The sequence below is a fragment of the Hyperoodon ampullatus genome (genome assembly GCF_949752795.1).
Source record: "Hyperoodon ampullatus genome assembly, chromosome: 3".
NCBI lineage: Eukaryota > Metazoa > Chordata > Mammalia > Artiodactyla > Ziphiidae > Hyperoodon > Hyperoodon ampullatus.
The window spans coordinates 25,517,804-25,539,521 of record NC_136916.1 but is presented as its reverse complement, the minus strand read 5'-3'; the positions used below and the strand labels follow the sequence as shown (position 1 = coordinate 25,539,521).

Below are 21,718 nucleotides of genomic sequence, written 5' to 3'. Positions count from 1 at the left end.
GCTTGTATACTTTTTTGATTGTCATTTTGAGGTCTTGCTTGTTGGCACTGGTGTGAAATACAGCAACTGTACTTGGTTTTAGATTACTCTTGGGGAGATGTATAGAGCACAGGGCCATGACACAGGAGACGTAAATTCAGATCTAAATCTGACCGTTGCCTTGAAATAAGTTAGTTTTATAATCTTTGACAAATCACTTTTTCTATTTTAGTATCTTAATCCATTTATGGGAAAATGATCTCTCAGGCTAAATTAATTTACTTGATGCTAGAAGTTTGACTTTCCCCAAGAAACAAATTGGGCTTGCCTAGATAACAGATGCAACAGATCCTAGCCAGTGAATTGTATTAGAGCCTTTATAAGATTTGCAGTATCTAGTTTTTTAATTTTCACATGATTTTCCTAGACTAGTATTAGAGTAGCTTTTACATGTATTTGCATTATGACGAATTACAATATTGCTTCTGCAGAGAGAACTGTGAAGGGCATTTTGTGATACCTTTTTGTTTAATCTATTCTTAGTTTGCACCCAAAACTGTTGAAAGTTAGGCATGCTTTAATTGGAAAAGAAAATGAAAACTGGTGTGCTATTAGAAATCATTTACTTTCTACTGGCCTTTTTTAAGAAGAGAGAGGGAATTTGTAGCCCATAGAATAAATTAAGGATTCTGTGAATAAGTAAATGGGAGAGAAGGGAACGTTCTTTCTCACTATAGAGTGCAACTAATAGGTATAGAAAGAGTGATGGAATTTGGAAATCACATTTTGGCAACATCATAATAATCAATGGAGGCTTGATATAGTAGGTGAAAGTTTGATGGTATTTACATATCTCGCAAAGGAAAAAATAAAGACTTTACAATGGAAGAAGCTGCAGATACCATCTTAACTAAGTGGTTAAGTTAATGTCACCAGGAGAGGAATAAACATCATGTGCTTCCTGATGTGATGCACAGAGAATAACACGATATCAGTCTGTGGTGCTCCTGCCAACCTAATCAGGAAGAAATGTTAGACATGCCCAGATTGAGGGACATTCTGCAAAATAAATGGTCTATATTATTCAAAAATATCAAGGTCACTGAAGATAAAGAAAGACTAAGAGACTGTTGCAGACTGAAGGAGACTAAAGAGACATACGTAAATGCAATGTGGCATCCTCGATTGGATCCTGAACCAGAAAAAAGTACCTTCTTTTGTTACAAGGGACCTTAGTAAGACAGTTGGCAACATTTGAATGAGGTCTGCAGGTTAAAAAATTGTCCTGAATCATTGTTAATTTCTTGATTTTTGCTAATTGTTTTGTGGTTATATAAAGAAATGTTTTTCTTAAGGGTACACATTAAGAAGTATTTGGGGGGAAAGGAGGCATCTGTAAGTCTACAAGTATTTCAAAATGAGGTTTTGTTTGTTTGTTTGTTTGTTTTGCGGTACGCGGGCCTCTCGCTGCCGTGGCCTCTCCTGTTGCGGAGCACAGGCTCCGGACGCGCAGGCTCAGCGGCCATGGCTCACGGGCCCAGCCACTCCACGGCATGTGAGATCTTCCCAGACCGGGGCACGAACCCGCGTCCCCTGCATCGGCAGGTGGACTCTCAATCACTGCGCCACCAGGGAAGCCCCAAGATGAGTTTTAAAGAAGGAAAAGGTAGTCAGGGGAAATGATGCAAGTCTGGCTGCGGTTCATCCTGTGGCACTGCATGGTCGGCAGTCCGATATTATCAAAAGTTTTCAACTCTTACATAGTGTAATTTCTAGAAGATTCTCATTCCAATATGCATAATTCTTCCACATGTCTGGATATTTTGGCTATAACAGAAATGCATGTATTCAGAAAATGTGAACACATTTGCAGACCATGGTTTATGAGGTCACATACTCAAAAATCTATAATGTTTATGAATATGTGCATTATTTGACCTGGCGTTTATAGATTTAAGAATTTTTTGTGGTTATAATATTTTTGTTTGCTTTATATTAGAAAATCAAAACTTACGAAGCTGTAGTTTCAGTGTTTATTACATTACATGATATTGTTATTTTGTTTTTTAGACCACATGAACTAGATTTTAAGTATGTAATGAAAGTGTCGTCTTTGAAAAACAGACTACCAGAAGCTGCTTTTAGAAAACAGAATTACATGGAGCACAAAGGTCTGTTCAGCTGTCATGGTACACTGCATGTCCTGAGCTTTGTTCCAGTTATTTTCCACCCTCTCTTTCATACACATATGCACGCATGCATCTGCACTCTCTGTCTCGCCCTCTTACTTCTGTTTTCCCTTAAGTAATTCTTAGAAGGGTCTTTTGTGAAAGGTGTAGAGTAGCTCTGTGATTCAGTTTCTGGGAGGTTCCCTCTCTACCTACATTCTGGAGAGTTTATATCATAAATGGGTGTTGAATTTTCTCGAAAGCTTTTTCTGCATCCATTGAGATTATCATATGGTTTTTATCCTCCAATTTGTTAATATGGTGTATCACATTGATTAATTTGCGTATATTGAAGAATCCTTGCATTCCTGGGATAAACCCCACTTGATCATGGTGTATGATCCTTTTAATGTGTTCTTGGATTCTGTTTGCTAGTGTTTTGTTGAGGATTTTTGCATCTATGTTCATTAGTGATATTGGCCTGTAGTTTTCTTTCTTTGTGACATCTTTGTCTGGTTTTGGTATCCGGACGATGGTGGCCTCGTAGAATGAGTTTGGCAGTGTTCCTCCCTCTGCTATATTTTGGAAGAGTTTGAGAAGGATGGGTGTTAGCTCTTCTCTAAACGTTTGATAGAATTTGTCTGTGAAGCCATCTGGTCCTGGCCTTTTGTTTGTTGGAAGAATTTTAATCACAGTTTCAATTTCAGTACTTGTGATTGGTCTGTTTATATTTTCTGTTTCTTCCTGGTTCAGTCTCCGAAGGTTGTGCTTTTCTAAGAACTTGTCCATTTCTTCCAGGTTGTCCATTTTATTGGCATATAGTTGCTTGCAGTAGTCTCTTATGATCCTTTGTATTTCTGCAGTGTCAGTTGTTACTTCTCCTTTTTCATTTGTAATTCTGTTGATTTGAGTCTTCTCCCTTTTTTTCTTGATGAGTCTGGGTAATGGTTTAACAATTTTGTTTATCTTCTCAAAGAACCAGCTTTTAGTTTGATTGATCTTTGCTATTGTTTCCTTCATTTCTTTTTCATTTATTTCTGATCTGATCTTTATGATTTCTATCCATCTGCTAACTTTGGGGGTTTTTTTTCTTCTTCTTTCTCTAATTGCTTTAGGTGTAAGGTTAGGTTGTTTATTTGAGATTTGTCTTGTTTCTTGCAGTAGGATTGTATTGCTGTAAACTTCCCTCTTAGAACTTTTGCTGCATCCCATAGGTTTTGGGTCATGTTTTCATTGTCATTTGTCTCTAGGTATTTTTTTATTTCCTCTTTGATTTCTTCAGTGATCTCTTGGTTATTTAGTAGCGTCTTGTTTAGCCTCCATGTGTTTATATTTTTTACAGTTTTTTTTTTCCTGTAATTGATATCTAGTCTCATAAAGTTGTGGTTGGAAAAGATACTGGATACGATTTCAGTTTTCTTAAATTTACCAAGGCTTCATTTGTGACCCAAGATATGATGTATCCTGGGGAATGTTCCATGAGCACTTGAGAAGAAAGTGTATTCTGTTGTTTTTGGATGGAATGTCCTATAAATATCAGTGAAGTCCATCTTGTTTAATGTGTCATTTAAAGCTTGTGTTTCCTTATTTATTTTCATCTTGGATGATTTGTCTATTGGTGAAAGTGGAGTGTTAAAATCCCCTACTATTATTGTGTTACTGTTGATTTCCCCTTTTATGGCTGTTAGCATTTGACTTGTGTATTGAGGTGCTTCTATGTCAGATGCATAATATTTCCAATTGTTATATCTTCTTGGAGTGATCCCTTGATCATTATGTAGTGTTCTTCTTTGTCTCTTGTCATAGTCTTTATTTTAAAGTCTATTTTGTCTGATATGAGAATTGCTACTCCGGCTTTCTTTCAATTTGCATTTGCATGGAATATCTTTTTCCATCCCCTCACTTTCAGTCTGCATGTGTCCCTAGGTCTGAACTGGGTCTCTTGTAAACAGCATATATGCAGGTCTTGTTCTTGTATCCCTTCAGCCAGTCTATGTCTTTTGGTTGGAGCATTTAATCCATTTACAATTTAAGGTAATTATCAATATGTATGTTCCTATTACCATTTTCTTAATTGTTTTGGGTTTGTTTTTGTAGGTCTTTTCCTTGTCTTGTGTTTCCTGCCTAGAGAAGTTCCTTTAGTATTTGTTGTAAAGCTGGTTTGGTGGTGCTGAATTCTCTTAGCTTTTGCTTGTCTGTAAAGCTTTTAATTTCTCCATCGAACCTGAATGAGATCCTTGCTGGTAGAGTAATCTTGGTTGTAGGTTTTTCCCTTTCATCACTTTAAATATGGCCTGCCACTCCCTTCTGGCTTGCAGAGTTTCTGCTGAAAGATCAGCTGTTAACCTTATGGGAATTCCCTTGTATGTTATTTGTTGCTTTTCGCTTGCTGCTTTTAGGATTTTTTCTTTGTATTTAATTTTTGATAGTTTGATTAATATGTGTCTTGGCGTGTTTCTCCTTGGATTTATCCTGTATGGGACTCTCTGCACTTCCTGGACTTGACTGACTATTTCTTTTCCCATGTTAGGGAAGTTTTCAAATATTTTCTCAGACCCTTTCTTTTTCTCTTCTTCTTCTGGGATCCTTATAATTCAAACGTTGGTGCCTTTAATGTTGTCCCAGAAGTCTCTGAGACTGTCCTCAGTTCTTTTCATTCTTTTTTCTCTATTTTGCTCTGCGGTAGTTACTTCCACTATTTTATCTTCCAGGTCACTTATCCATTCTTCTGCCTCAGTTATTCTGCTATTGCTTCCTTCCTGAAAATTTTTTATTTCATTTATTGTGTTGTTCATCATTCTTTGTTTGCTCTTTAGTTCTTCTAGGTCCTTGTTAAACGTTTCTTGTATTTTCTCCATCCTATTTCCAAGATTTTGGATCACCTTTCCTATCATTACTCTGAATTCTCTTTCAGGTAGACTGCCTATTTCCTCTTTGTTTGGTCTGATGGTTTTTTACCTTGCTCCTTCATCTGCTACTTATTTCTCTGTTTTCCCATTGTGCTTAACTTACTGTGTTTGGGATCTCCTTTTCACAGGCTGCAGGTTCATAGTTCCCTTTGTTTTTGGTGTCTGCCCCCAGTGGGTAAGGTTGGTTCAGTGGCTTGTGTAGCCTTCCTGGTGGAGGTGACTGGTGCCTGTGTCCTGGTGGGTGGGGCTGGATCTTGTCTTTCTGGTGGGCAGGGCTGCATCCAGTGGTGTGTTTTGGGATGTCTGTGAACTTAGTATGATTTTAGGTAGCCTCTCTGCTAATGGGTGGGGTTGTGTTCCTGTCTTGCTAGTTGTTTGGCATGAGGCGTCCAGCCCTGGAGTTTGCTGGCCATTGGGTGGAGCTGGGTCTTAGCATTGAGACAGAGGTCTCTGGGAGAGCCCTTGCCGGTTGATATTACATGGAGCCGGGTGGACTCTGGTGGTCCAGTGTCCTGAACTCGGCTCTCCCACCTCAGAGGCTCAGGCCTGACACCAGGCCGGAGCACCAAGACCAACCCTGTCAGCCACATGGTGGTCTAGGGAGAAACGGAATTTTTCACAATAGCATTTTAAAAGAAGAAATGTTCTGTGTTTCTGATTTTCTCCACAGTCTGTTGCCAAGATATGGGCTTCAATCTGTATGAGGTGGAACTGTCCAACAAACAAGGGGGAAAAGTAGATAAACTAACAGAGTACATTAAAAGGGAGCAATTGGTAAGAATCATCAATTTAAAATATTATTGTTATGTTTTCCTTAAATTGAGAAATTGATATCTATTTATTAGTTGGCTCTGCCTAGATTGAATTGTTTTAGCTTGCTTAAAAGGATTTTTTTTTTTTTTTTTGGTCACGCTACACAGTTTGTGGGATCTTAGGTCCCTGACCAGGGGTCAAACCCGGGCCCACAGCAATGAAAGTGCCGAGTCCTAACCACTGGACCGCCAGGAAATTCCCTTAAGAGGATGTTTATCATTTAATATTTATTGACATGATATTTATTGGCTAACATGTTCATCCCCTTTGTATCTTAGTTTACATTTTTTGTGTCTTACTAGTCAGTTCATACTCCTGGTTTTAAGTATAGGAGGACAGTTTTTCTCAAATCCTTTTTTGTTGTTGTTTTTGTTTTATGATGGAAGAATTGAGTAGATCCCTAGTATTTCTGCATTAATCAAAGGAGATTGATTTGTGGGATATTTCTTTAAAAGTGACCCTTGTCAACACATAGGTGTATAAAGAAAGAAAAGTTGCTGCTTCTATTGTTTTCATAGTGTAGAAAAGCATGATTCTACTGAGAAATATGTAACATCCAAAGACCTCTCCACTATGTTAACCAGGGCTCCTCGGTCTGAGGATAGGAGTAGATGCTGACCTGATAGTGAGTGATTCCCAAACATCCCAAAGGAAACGGTGTGCGTGATGGAAGTGACCAAACAAGTCTGCTCAGCCCTTTAGTGGCACAACGGACTTATCCCCATAGTAGACAGTATGAAACCAGTAAATTAACAGAATAGATAGGTGAGCTGCCTTGGGGATAGTGTCAGGTAAGATGCTTGAGTTGCATGTAACAGAAATTCAAACTGGCTTAAACAATAAAGAGCTTTGTTAGGCTTACTTTTCAGTTTTAGATGGTAAAGCAAGTTCAAGTGCTGTTTGCTCAGGACTCTTTTTCTTTCAGCTTCTCCCTCCTCTGTGCAATAGTTCTGTCCTGGGCTTCCCTGGTGGCGCAGTGGTTGCGAGTCCGCCTGCTGATGCAGGGGACGCAGGCTCGTGCCCTGGTCTGGGAAGATCCCACATGCTGCGGAGCGGCTGGGCCCGTGAGCCATGGCTGCTGAGCCTGCGCATCCGGAGCCTGTGCTCCGCAACGGGAGAGGCCACAGCAGTGAGAAGCCCGCGTACCACAAAAAAAAAAAAAAAATAGTTCTGTCCTAGGCTGCCAGACAGGGCTGCGTGCTTCCTTTTTGCATCCAGAGAGAACCCGTCCTCCAAACCATGGCTTATGTCCTTAGACCAGCTCCATCATCTGCATGTCTCTCAACAGTAACTGGAAAGGGAATGGCCCACACTGATTAGTTCAGGCCACTCAGAGCCCACCTTCCAGAACTGGGTGCGAGGTCAGTGCCCCCCATTCTGCAGTAAGGAGGTGCAGTGGGTGACACAGGATGCTGAGCAGATAACCACTGAATATCGACTGGGATTATAGGCTATGTGTTTTTGAAGTAGTGTAGTTCATTTTATATTTGGAAATTAAAAGGAAGAAAGTTCAAAGATACTTTCAGAAAATGCATTAGTGAAGGGCCTACTTGTGAGTGCCTCTGGTATTGAACTCAGGAGACTCAGTGCCCAGCTTTACTTCACAGCTTGTGTGTTAATTACTTACAGAAATTACTTATCACATAAGGCCCTTCCCTCTCAGTGCTCCAGGCTGCTTTTCCTGCCTCATTTTATAATGAATAATCTTTACATATCGGTCTCCCTACCTAGACATTGAGCTCCTTGAGGGTAGGTATCATGTCTTAAGCATCTTTGACATCTTGGTGCCTGGTGTATAGTGGACGAGCAGTAAATGTCCCTTGTACCTACAACACTGGACTTCAAGAACAGTACTGAGGAAGGTCTCTTCTTTAAAAGGTGGTAAAGACATGTATGGCTGGATTTTTCTGTGTGTAAATGGAAAAGGCTGGAAGTAGATATTTCAAAGATTCTATGATTTTTTTCCCCACAAAGGTTAAAATAGGAATTTTATATAGCCCTTTCAGTGCATAATTTGAGAGACTAGTAAGATACACTACATATTTGTTTTATTTGTACATATTTTGGAATAAAGAAATGTACAGTTTTAAGCAGATATAGGATTTTACTTTCATCTACATTACAAAACTAAAATTCAGAATAATGTAGCTAATTATTGTCACTTTTACTCTTTACACCGATAAAAAAATAAAACAAGAATTACATCTGTTTGCTGATAAATACCAAAGATATGGGTATATATAACTGTTGATACATTTATTCAGTAATTCTTTCTTGAGTGCTTACTGTGTGCCAGAAGCAAAAAGACAAATAGTCCCTGCCATCAAGGAACTTATAAGACTGTAGGAGACAAAAATGTAAACCAGCCAGTGCATAGAGGCTGTGATAGAAATGTATGGAGACTCACAATAGTGATTGTTCCTGTGGGTGAAGTTTCAGTCTCATAATTAGTTCCAATAAATAATTAGAAGTCTTTTTTTCGTACTTGAGTTGTTGCTGAATAATTTATTGATTTATCATATTTGTAGGCTTATGACCTGTCAATTTTTGAAGTATGTTTTATCACTTTATAAAGTGGTATATTTTATTCTGTTTTTTTAACTGACAAATTATTGTATGACATTGAATTTTATCTTTGTTAAGGGTATATAGGCTTTTGAAATGGTGACTAATGGGTAAGAAGAGCTGTTATCTCTGTGATTTAGAATGACCGAAGATGCCACTGAAGACTGTGGTAGAGGGAAAAAAGAAGTATTTTTTTTCATCTGCATTTCTTATAACCGGGGGACCTAATGATGTTATTTCCTTTTATTACTCATCTCTTAGGAAGCTGTAGAAAGGATTCTTTTAATGGATGGTATCTTCCAGTTTTTCTAGTTCCAGGATTCTCTGATATGTTTTGTATTAAAATGAGCTTAGCATGTTAATCATAGGTCTGATTGACCTTGAATTCGTAGTGGCTAAATGGGAACAGAGCGGCTACTTAGCAGTATGAAATGTCCAACATGTCAATGAAAAAAATGAAAGACATTGTTTCTGATTGATTTGTTATGTAGTTGAACACTATCCTAAAACTAACCCGTGATGTTCTAGTTATTTATTATATGTAGCCATATAATAGGCCAAACAAGGCCAAGATTACTTGAATGCTAAGGAACTTGCAGTTTCTGATACTGGGGACAAAATTGTCCTGATTGCCATAAATACTGACATTTCAAGAATTTTTTTCTTTAACTTTTCATGAGCTTAAAAATCACTGAACAATGTGGTAGAGGGAGAAGGAGAGAGGAATTGAATCTTCTTTCTTGCTATTTTATGTTTAAGGCAATCGTCAGATGCTTAGAAGATGGAGAATTTTTCATTTTACTTACGTCGTCAGCCTTAATGTCAGAAACAAGTAAGAAGAACTTTTTGAAAAAATGTTTTTCAGTATGTTTACTTTTATTGTATAAGATCGGCAACCTCACTTTTCTTCTGATTCTCATTCTGTGTAGGTTTTGGAGAGGAGCAGATGGGTCTTCACGGGTTGCATTTATTCCATTCATCCCCGTCAGCAGGTAAGGACCAGGACTGGCAGTTCACAGCACCTGTGGGCCATTTTTCAGTCCTCATCTTAAACTCTCAGCAGCATATGACCCTGGTAACTCTTTTCTTCTCTTAAATAACTTTCTTCCTTTACTCTCCCTGGTTAATCCTTCATCTCCTTTCTTTGTAGGCTTATCCTTTCCTGTCTGCTCCATGCTCAGACATCCACCTGCGTATGGACATTTCTTTCTACTTAAATGTCTCAGATGGTCCTCACATTCAGCATGTCCAAAACTGGATTCATTTGTTATTGAACAACAAGAGCTAGGAGATGGTTTATTCATACTCCCCCAGTCAGTAGGACTTAAGGTCCTCACAGAAGCACTTCCCTCTCTCTGGACTACTTGTCTCCTTCCCCCTGATCGGATGATGTTGACCACCCCCCCCCCAGCCAGGACCAGGAATTGCCTGTTAGGGGCAAAAAATATTGCTCCTGCAGTATGTAAATAGATATACAGTATATCTGTGGTATTAGAATTTCAGAGGGCAGTTAGGAAACAAAGTCTAGAAAGGCTCTCTCTGGTGGGGGCAGATAATGGATAAAATTGGAGGAGAAGCACTGGTCTAGCCACTTACCCATAGCTGTCAGGTGTCAGTTTAGATATTACTTTATTTATTCCCATCACCACTCTTCCTTCAATGAGGACCCCTAGGCTTTTCACCAATATAATTTAAATATTTATTTTTATAACTATTTAATGCCTGCCTTTCTTGTATTCTACTGCATCCCTACTGCTTAGCAATGTCAGGCACCTAAAAAATAATAAATGCTTGCTGAGCAAATAAATAAATGAAAGTAAATGAGTCATTTCTTTTAGTCATATGATGAAAATTTCCTCATTGTTTTATAATCACACTGTGTATGTTTAAACATAATTTGTATATAGTATACAGTATTTATAAAGCTACAACCAATCCAAAAAAAATTTTTTTTAATTGATGTTTTCAAATTGTATTCAGCTACTCAAAGCAGAGAACTACTGGCATCACCTCTTTGGAATAAGCAAAATATTACCAATTATAATAACATAATGGCAATAGCTGCTTGCATTTTTCAAGCATTTACTACATTGGTATTCTGCTAGGCACAATTGATTTCACAGCCCTTAGTAGGTATTTTTATTATGACCATTTCAAAGATGAGGAAACTGTAACTGAAACTTGCCCCTTAAACTTGAGGTCAAACAGCTGACTCTGAGCTGGCTTCCAGCTCTGTTCCCGCACTGCCTCCCTCCGTATGCAGGAGCTCTGCCTTTATTCTTATTTTTAGGTGTACACTACCACTTGAATAAGAAACATTAGTTCCTGTACCATTTGGTGTTGAACAGCACAGGATTTCTTTTTGAGTAAACATTGGAGTGTTGTGTTCAATGTTCACAGCCTCCTCTAGTTCATTAAGACACTTTTCTATTTCTGGTCACTCAGAAATGTTCAGTGCTGTCGTTATTTGTTTTAAGTTGAGTGACTCTTCGCTTAGCAGACTTAAAAAGTTCTTTTTCTTAGATTTCATAATAGCCTGTTACAAATCGTTCTGACTTCTGCCTTTCCAAATTCTTGAAATAATGAAGTTGTCTAGAAAACTACTGCTTTATTGTGGACTGTTAGTAGTACATAAGAACTTTGTCATGTTTTATTTTTCCTTGTTACTTTCTAAATGAACTGCAGAGAAAGGAATTTATATTTTAATGGCTAGCCACATTTTCCTATTTATTTTTATTTGCCATTCTTTTCCTGATACCTGCTCAAGTATAAATGTATTCAGCTAGGTTTCTTAATTTTGCAGTTACTTTTTCGTTAAAAAGAATGGTATAATTCATACTTCAGTTTAGTAGGCACCAAAGGTCTTTATTATCTGTGGGTTTTTTATTACTGATAAATTACTTTTTCTAGGATTTTATTACCTATTTCTCAGTGACCTGACCTTTTCTCTTTTTTCCCTGTACTGTTTTCCTTTAGGGTATTGATTTGCTGAAAAACTAGCATTTCAGTCAGAGAGTGAACCAGGGAGAGGAAGTAAAATATAGACTAGTCAGTCTAGTTACATAATATTAAAAAATTTATTTGATAGAGAAGGTGATGACATATATACCAGTAGTTACCATGAGACTTGGGGGTTACTTAGGGTTTACTTTCTTTTAGTTCAACTGGCTTGTGTTGTACTCTAGTTTCTTCCAGTTTTATTGAGATATTATATAATTGACATACAGCACTATATAAGTTTAGGGTTTACCAGCATAAAGATTTGACTTACATACATCATGAAACAACTACCACAGTAATTCTAGTGAACATCCATCATATCTTATAGATACAAAATTAAAGAAAATAGAAAAAAAAATTTTTTTTCCTCGTGATGAGAACTATTAGTATTTACTTTCTTTTTCCTTCTTTGGCTGCGTTGGGTCCTCGTTGCTGCAGGCTTTCTCTAGTTGTGGCTAGCGGGGGCTACTCTTCATTGCAGTGCGTGTGCTTCTCATTGCGGTGGCTTCTCCTGTTGCAGAGCACTGGCTCTAGGCACATGGGCTTCAGTAGTTGTGGCACACGGGCTCAGTAGTTGTGGCATGCAGGCTCTAGAGCACAGGCTCAGTAGTTGTGGCACACGGGCTTAGTTGCTCCATGGCATGTGGGATCTTCCCAGACCAGCGCTCGAACCCATGTACCCTGCAAAGGCCGGCGGATTCTCAACCACTGCGCCACCAGGGAAGTCCCAGTATTTACTTTCTTAACTTTCATATGTAACGGCAGCAGTGTTAATTATTTTTATTATGTTGTACATTACATCTTCAGTACTTATTTATCTTATAACTGAAAGTTTGCACCTGTGACTACCTTCTTAAGAGAATTTGAAGTAGGTCATATAAGGTACAGATTAGATATATTTTAAAAGCAGAAAATGAGAATAGAAAAGTAATTCTACCAACTCTAAATGCCGGTGCATTGAGCTCACGCTGGGCTCCTGGTCAGATGAGATGGAGCTGCAGGCAGGCCTGCCTTCTTCATTCTCACCTGGTGATCCCATCTGAGTGACTCTTTTTTGGTTCTGTGTGTGCGTGTTTTCATATATATGGAGATAATATATGTTGATTAAGTGCATCTATAAGTCTTCTATTAATTGCTGTTAAGATTACCATTTGAAACACTGTATCATATTTAACCATCCTATAATTTTGTAATCTAAAGCGTTTTTTCCTGCATGTTTCTGAAAAAAAAAAGAACTTTGGGTTTTTAATACATGTGTATATATTTTAGGGCTGAAAAACTTGAAAGTTGAAGATGACATCTCATTGAAGGTGGTACCTGTTTTACCTGCCCTTAATTGTGCCCTGCTGGAAGCAAAGAAATCATTTCCTGAAAAAGGAATCTGTCTAAACACATTAGTAAAGCATAATTTCCAAGAACTATACAAGGTGGACAAAAGTCCTTCATTGACTGCTGCTTCTCAGGACGGAATTAAAGAGACTGCATTCTTTGGCAAAGTGTCCAGTGGTTTTGACTTGACTCCTCCAGCTGAAAAGTGCCCTTTACAGTCCTTAACTCAGTTGAGGTCTTATTTTTCAGATCCTAATGGGTACATTTTGGAAGTATCTACTGTACTAGACTTATTGGCAGAGTGTCCTCAGTCTCCTTGTATTTCAGATGGAATTTGTGATGCTGGATTTTCTTTAGTTATGACTCCAGATCCTGAATTTCACGACTCAGAGGCAGAAGTAAGAAAAGAAACAGAAACACAAAAGAATTCTGAAGAGATGTTTAAAGCAAGGCAGGGAGCTCTGGTGCCACTAAGTCCAGCATCAAATCTGAGAGTTCAGCGTAAGAGAAAAGCAAGCACGCTGCCTGTGGTACAGAGTAAAAGGGTGACCTTGTGCCGTCCCTTTCCCAAAAGAACTCCTGCTGGAGTAAACAAGGGTCCAGACTCTCCCACGGCTCCCAAGTTAGTCAAAGGACAGTTTCCTCAGAAAGGAAAAAGAGGTAAGCATGGTCTGTATGGATTTTCAGATGAGCATATAGTAATAACTGTTGTGTGTTAACCCTGTTCCTGTGTGACCATCCTGGACTGTAGCTTGACAGTGTCCATTAGCTCTCTCCAGGTGATTTGTGTGCATGCTAAAGTTGGAGAAGCACTAACCTAGATAACATGAAAATCAAGAAATAGGATAAAAGCCCACCCACCAAAAGCTTGTATTTCACTTGTAAAACTGCTCAAATCTTCACTCAGTTATTTACTTACCTGTCTAAGAAATAAGGTCATTCAGTTTCTGAACTGTCCTCGGACAAATTCGAGTGGAGGAAGAGGATCTCCTAAAATCAGGCACACTAAGAACAGATGGCAAAAACTGATAAGTGGTAGCCCGAACATGTTTAAAGAGGGGGAAAAGTGCCTGGACCCTCCAAAACTAGAGCATCCTGGGGCAGAATTTCTAATCCTTTGTGTGTTTTAAAAGTGGTCACCTGGATCCTACTACAGACCTATTGAAACAAGGTCCAGTGGCCTCGAGACATATATATTGAAACAGCTCCTCAAGTGGTTTTGTTGCCCCCTGAAAACTGAGGGAGAATCAGCGTCCAGAGCCATTTAATGTTAGTCAAATGCACTTCAGTGCACAGAGCACAACAAATAACACAATTTTGGCTTAGAGTCATCTCAGATTACGTGTGGCGTATTTTGTTTGAAACTAGGGAACTTATGCTCTATGACCCCTGAGAGAAGAGGTGAGCAGACTTGGGCCAAAGGGCCCCTCAGGCATTACCTGTTGTCTCTGTACGTCACTGCGCTGGCACAGGTGGGCGGCTGTGACTGAGGTCTGGCCCTTCACAGAAAAAATGTGCCAACCCTATCTATAGTATTTTGAATTTAAAAATTTTGATGCCTAAAGAAGAAGCACTGGAGGTGTGTGGATCCCCAGGATCCTAGATAATTAAGATTTTACCCTGTGGTTTAAGAAGTAGTTATTTCTGGCCAAGTATAGTTTGAGAAATTGTGTGTGTGTGTGTGTGTGTGTGTGTTTAGGAGGGTGGTAGAAAGAACGGCAGTATGAAGCAGCGACTCACACTCTACATTTCCTCACAAATTCCAGGCCAGCCATATTGGGTTTCTTCTCTATATGAACCATTTTAAAGGTATTAACTAAATTACCTATAATTCAACATACATGTTGTCACTGTTTCTCAAGTGTTTTAATTTCATCCACTATAAGAAATATGTTTTAGGGACGTCCCTGGCAGTACAGTGGTTACAACTCCACACTTCCACTGCACAGGGCATGGGTTTGATCCCTGGTCAGGGAACTAACACACCATGTGCCACACAGTGTGGCCAAAAAATGAACAACAACAACGATGTGATTAAACCAGCCAAGATGACTAAATATAATACCACAAAAACTCAAAAAAAAAAGAAAAGAAAAGAAATATGTTGTATATTGTAGTCCAGTACACACAAATTCATACATACTGAAACTATTTCAGAAAACATTTACCTAACTATGTGTAATACAATCTGATATCTTCTGTTTCATTTAATAAAGAATTCTGGTTGCAGCCCATTAAGTTTATTTTATAATACACCCATGGATTATTGCATGCAGCTTGAGAAACATATCATTGAGTGATGCAAATAAGCAGGGCAGTCCCTGCAGGATCACCTGTTTCGTGTTTCTCCTTTTCCTTGCAGGACCTAGGTTGTGAGAGATGTTCCCCTCCTGCCCGTGCACACCTTACGCTTCCCCTAGTCTTGATCATCTCATCTTATTTTCTTTCTCTTCTTAATTTAGTCTTAACAGTTTTCCTGCTTGACTTATATTTTGCCTTTTTTTATGCTAAAAATTTTAGAAACTGTAACCGGTATAAAATCAGAAGTCTTACTCTAAAAACAAATAAAACTGCTACTTTATTGCCTTTAATAGTTTAGTAGGGAAGAAAATAATTAGACCCAGGGAAATGTACAACATTAAGAGAGTCTAAAAGCTTTTTTAAAAAACCATTTAGTTTTCTGACCTTCAAAATAATAAAATGAAATTGGTCTCTTTTCTACATTTCACTAATAACCATCACATTCGGAAAGTGTTTAATATGTTTTCTGTTCTCAATCAATTAGACATAGTATTTTCCATATAATGTGATTTTAAAATATTTGCAAACATTCACATGTGTGATTATTTTATATAGTCACTGGGGAAAACGTTTTCACAGGGAACATTTATTAACACTTTTTTTAACTCTTAAAGGATTGAAATACTTTCTGTGTATGATACAAGCAGGTGGTTAATAGTTTTTTCTCCTCATGTGCCCCCACCTTTAGTTCTTTCCTTCCTTCCCTGTGAGAAGTAAAGCTGAGCATTTTGCAAGAGAAATGAGCAATTATAATTTATAGGAAGTTAAATCAGAAGAGGACTTTCTTCAATGTACCTTCCTCTGTCTTAAGAGATGATTTTTCAGGCAGTGTTAAAGCTTTGATATTTAGGTGTAGTGAAGGAAAATATGTAAGATGGCTCTTTGTGAACCTGCAGTCTCTTCTCTACAGTGTGATCATGGTTTTAACCACATGGCTTTATGGGAGCTGTGTCGCTTTTGTGTAAATTGAATTATCCGTCACCCTGTGCTATGAACTAGCATGTTCAGCCTTACCTGCCACATCAGTCAGCAAAGATTATGGAATCTTTTTAAAAAAATTAAGTCATGCCTTGTTTTTATAAAGTTATTACTCTGATATTTTTCTCCTAATCCTAATTAGGGATATAGACCAACACTTAGCAAGTTCAAAAATCTTTTAATGAAATACCCCAAATTTTATATTTTATTCCCCCTTATTAAAGCTACCCCCCCAAAACAAATCAAAGGAAAGCTATGCTGATAAACATGTGAGCCTCTTACCCCTTAAAAAACGGTGTCTTTTCTGCATAAGGTGCTGAAGTGCTGATTGCACAGTTTGGACAGACAACCAAATTGGATAGGAAAAACCAAGAAGCTCCTATTTCTAAAGATGTTGCAGTGTCAACGAATGCTAAAAGGGCAAGGAAACGAGAGACATCTTCAGTCAAAACTGTTCCAAGGGCTGAGCCACCTGTGAAGAAATCTCCACAAAAACAGAGGGTAAATATAGTAAAAGGCAATCAGAATCCCAGAATCAGAAAGCAGCCACAACCTGGTAAGAAATTTCTCTTCCTATAAATTTCAACACCGTAATACAGACTAATCGAGATTATAAGATAGCATATTGAAACAGTATAAGATCAGTTGAAATCTGTCACGTTCTTATGGTCTTCTTTAGGTCAGACACTGACAGGACAAGTAACTTGGTTTCCCATTGTGAATAAATTAGAAAGTGCAAAGATTCATATACCTTCACAAAATAGACCCTACTTTTCATTTTGCAGAAAGCCTGAACATGAACTTTTTAGCAGAGTTAAAGTATAAATGGCCTTTTTTATGACTAAATTCACAAGCAAGTAGCATCTGGAAGTATTTTTCTGGACCATAATCAGTTATAAAAAGGAGATTATAAGTTTGTCCAGAGGGAACTGTAAAGACATGGTTCAAAGCAGTCAGTAATCCCGAATCCTGTATTTCGTTTGTTTATTTGTTTTTTAGGGTTTTTTTTGAGGTACACGGGCCTGTCACTGCTGTGGCCTCTCCCGTTGCAGAGCACAGGCTCCGGACGCGCAGGCTCAGTGGCCATGACTCACGGGCCCAGCCGCTCCGCGGCATGTGGGATCTTCCCATACCGGGGCACGAACTCGTGTCCCCTGCATAGGCAGGCGGACTCTCAACCACTGCGCCACCAGAGAAGCCCCTGTATTTGGTTTTAAAAGGCATTAAATTAATTTTTAAAGCAGTTTTACTTTTCTACTTCTACTTGTGCAGAAGTGAATAACCAAGTCTCCTTATGTGAGCCAGCAGCTGACTGCTAGTTCTGTGTTCCACCTACTGGAACCTCCTCGTTGCTGGCACATTCCCTCATCACCGCGGACCTCACTTTTCTCCCAGCTCCATGTCGCTCTTCACACCCGTCTCTCTGAGTAGAGTGCAGCTCCACCAAGCTGCAAAATCTATACATTTTACAGTATCTTCGGTATTCAATCCTACTGTGTTATATGTGTGGTGGTGTTTTTTGTTTAGAAAAACCTTCATTTCCTCGTATCTCTGTATTTCCATCAGTTTTCTGTCTAATCTCATGATTCTGCTTTCTTATCTACCTTTAGATTTTTTAAAAGCCTCAAATTTAGTGGAATTCAGGGAAAGAAACTCTTGTTTTGTTGGGGTGATGGTATTATGGATGAGCTTGGTTTTTTCTTTCCTCATTTTTAAAAAAAATTTTTTCGGCCGCACCTTGCAGCATGTGGGATCTCAGTTCCCTGACCAGGGATCGAACCCACACTGCCTGCATTGGAAGTGCAGAGTCTTAACCACTGGACCACAGGGAAGTCCCTTTCCTCAGTTTCGTTAATGTTGTTTATGGCTGAAGATTTTTCTGAAAGCTCCTCAGTCATATCACCATACAACCTGTACAGAGTCATACCCAACGTGGACCCTCTGCTTCTCTCCCCAGGCAGTTACGAGGTGGTCTCACCCACGGGTCCACATTTCTCTCCTGCCAGGCATGTGGTGCCACCCACACGAACCACGCCTGTTGTCACTCCTGTGCCGTCCCCTCTGCTCAGCTAAGTCCACACAGAGCCATTTCCTGATGCTCTGATCTGCACTCATTTCTCCTTTTTTTCCATTTCTTTTTTGGGTTTCTGAGAACATTAAAGAGTTAATTCATACTATTTTCCAATCATCTGGTGTGTCTCGGTCCTATCTTTCCAATTAGTTTGTAAACAGGGTGAGTATAGATACATACATAATGCATTGTATTCCCAGCCTTGTCATTAGAATTCCTTGTGCTGAATTGGCTTCTGTATACTTGTAGGCTAATCGATTAGTGGGAGGAGGTATGCAACTGGGCATTGGCAGAAAAGTGAGCCCAGAAAATGAAAAGTTTCCAGAATGGGTATTCAGAAAGAGGCCGATTTGTATTGCAAATGTCTGTATATATTGTGCAGCCACATTCCAAGTGAAAATTTTAAGATTACCACCTTTTAAATAATGTGTTAATTTTTCTTTTATTTCTTAATCACCCATGCTAATCCACTTCATTTCTTTTACTTGAAATATCAGAGTTTAAGAAGGCTCAATCATTTTGTTACTGAAACTAATGGTTTTCTGTCCTTTTAAAAGTTTTTAATATAGTTTTATTTACTGAACTCTTTATATTTTTTATAATTTATTTGGCATCATTTTATCTATATTTCTTAAAAGAGATAGATTATCAGTATTGTATTTTTAATTAACTGAAAACCTCTAACAAGTCAGTAATTAAATGATTTACCTGAAATGACACATATTTATTAAAATGAACCCTTCTTCTTGACTCAGTACAGTGTTTTCTATATTAGACCTTCCTCATAGTGATACTCAGTGTAAGAACCATAGTGTTTAAGGATAGAATGAACTTAGTGTCAGTAAACACATCAGATCCTAAAATGAATGTGTTTCCAGTACACCCAGAGGGTTCATAAGACAGCTCTCTTTGGGCCACTTTCTCGTACCTCACCCCGTTGGGCTTTGATATTTTAAATAAAAACTGGGTAGTGGTTGGTTAATTTTACCCTCCTCACCACACACACACTCTTGTCATTCTGGTTGATGGCCTCATAGGCCAGAGTTTTCTCTGTAAATGTACTGTCATTCAGCTTTGCAGACAGGTCAGTAATTTATTTCAGACCTGCTACTACTAATTGTAAAGAGGAGCACAGTTGGCTTTTCTGTCCATCCAGCCACCTGCTACAGGGACTCACTGCCCAATATTGTTGAGAACTTTGTCCTTCATGATAACCACATTTTAAAAGGCTGAATCAAAGTCCTGAGAAGGCAAGTAAACCACCTGAGAATCTTAGTTTTCTGACCGAACGCCAGTGCGTAGATTTGAGTACCTGCTGTAAGGAGAATTATCAGTAGATGAGGAGGTTTGCTTTTTTGCAGATAGAATAGAGAGGAAATGTTTTTAATGCAGAAACTGAGGTTTTAAAACTTGAAATTAATTGGCGATTCTGAATATTCTTACTTTTCTCATTTTTTATTCATATCATAACGTATTATAATTAAACATCAATATGGTTAAAAATCATCTCTATTTTGAACTTAGGTGATATCTCTAATAACTTGCCAAGGGAAATGATTTCTAAGAAAGTACACTAACATTCTATAATATACACTTTAAACTTAGAAATTCTTAGATTCTCACTAGATTGTAAGCTCTCTGAGGGCAGGAGTCTTGTTTTCTTGTTTTTGTTTTTTCTCTTTGTATATTTCTTTAGCTGAGCAGTATGCCTTGTGTGTAGATCAGTACATGCAGTTTTGAAGGGTGATTTCTTTTTAAATTAATATGCACATTCCTTAAGACTTGTTCCTCTGGTAAATACATTATAATACATCAGGAAGTTGGACAAGACCTCACTCTGGTAATAAAAATTTAACATACAATTTATGCAACACATCAAGAGGTTTTTCTTGAATATGTTGACTTAACTGTTGATTTTCACTGAACCATAGTAATATGACAAAGAATTAATTCTATGGAAATCAAGTGTTATGTGTCTTTTTTTCTTTTATGCTGAAGCCAAAGGAGAAACATCTTCACAGCTTCAATCAGAAATTTCAGGTGGTCAAGAAGACGTTACTAGCATAAGTACAGCTCAACCAGAAAATATCACGGTGGCTCCAAAAGACCCACCTGAAAACTCCATTGTCGACTGTGACTCCCAGGCCTTAAATATGTTGGCTGATCTTGCATTAAGCGCTGCTACCTCTACCACACCATCCTCTGAGCCCAGAAACTTTCCCTGCTCCTCTGAATTGCCACAAAACGAGGTTTTGCTTTCTAAAGAACATTCTTTGTGCAGTACATCGGACCATGAATATCATAGAGGAGTTAAAAGTCAAAAAGGTGGACCGTTATCCAAGCCCTCCTCTGATAAGAGTAATCTGACATCAGACCCCACGTTCAGCCAGGAGGAAGAGAGCTTGGTTCCTGGCATTCAGGCCCCTGTGGAAGCCCAGTCGGCACTGCCTGAGGAAACCGTAGAAAGTTCCGACGCAAGCCAGAGCTCTTTTGTTGCTGTGGAGCATTCCTATGCCCTGCTCCTTGCAGAACATTCAAAGAAGCATCTACAGCATAGAGGGGCCCCAGGCCCTGCGTTTGCCAAGAATGGCACAAAAGGCCCTGAAGCGGGAACCCCAGTGGGGAAAGTGATGCCATTTCGGCATCAGCAGGTCACCTCCCCACTGCAGAAGCTTTCTGAGGCCCCAGCGCTCAGGCGCAGGAGCAGGGTGCTGCCCTCCAGCCTGCAGGACTTCAGCCGCTCTCATACCGTATTCAGCTGTGATGGCTCCTTTAAGGTCACTTTCAAATGTGAAGCAGATTACGTGTTCAGCTTAGACAGCAAGTATACCAACAACCCCCTGGAGAAGACTGTAATCAGAGCACTACACGGGTGAGTAGGAGTGACACTGGATGAAAATGGATGAACTTTTCTGTTGAGATAAATGTAGCGAGAAGGGATACTTGTGCTAAACTCTGGGGAGAGAGAAGGAAGTGTGTAAAATCCAGTAACTTGGGAATAATACCAAGCAGTTAATCGCCAACAATTAAGAAAACCTTAGTCTTCTGCACGGCTTTCCATCTTGAGATGCTCCTTCATGAGTCTTTCTGGTCTTTGAATTATAATATGTAAATGAGATGTTAGTGTAAAATAGTGAGGTAAAGAAATAATGCTTTACAGACTGAATTCCAGAAGAAACATTTAAAGAATTACTTCTAGCTTGTCAAGTTGGTCAGATTGCTACGAGTGAGCAGTTTTCACGGGGTCGTTCTATAAATCTTCCTTAAGGGGTCAACGCAAAATAACAGCTGAAAGCACAGGCTTTGGAGGGTAGACTGACCTTGGTGTTGAGCCTGGGCTCTCCTGCCTGCCAGCGTTGTGTGCCTCGGGACAGCGCTGCTCACTCTTCACTGAGACTCATCTGGGCTCTCACTGAACTGCAGGTTCTGACTCAGTCCATTTGGGATGGGGCCTGAGAGTCTACATTTCTAACCAGTGTCCAGGTGATGCCAAGGAAGGGTGACAGTATGCGAGCAACACTTTTAAGCATGGGTTTAGTAATAGCCACTAAAGTTAGAGAGTTATGAGAGAATTATGTACATTAGGGTTTGCATGGTGACGGGCA

General features: G+C 39.0%; 1 protein-coding gene across 1 annotated transcript in view; it reads left to right on the top strand.

Moving 5' to 3' along the window:
• Positions 1-21,718, top strand: part of TASOR2 (transcription activation suppressor family member 2) — a gene marked incomplete at its 3' end in the record, with an annotated part of 74,458 nt that overhangs the window by 35,868 nt on the left and 16,872 nt on the right. Inside the window, 7 exon segments of the mRNA XM_079700802.1 lie at positions 2,050-2,150; positions 5,727-5,830; positions 9,194-9,266; positions 9,364-9,426; positions 12,704-13,423; positions 16,356-16,598; positions 20,112-20,985. Of these exon segments, the coding sequence (XP_079556928.1) occupies positions 2,050-2,150; positions 5,727-5,830; positions 9,194-9,266; positions 9,364-9,426; positions 12,704-13,423; positions 16,356-16,598; positions 20,112-20,985 (2,178 nt within the window).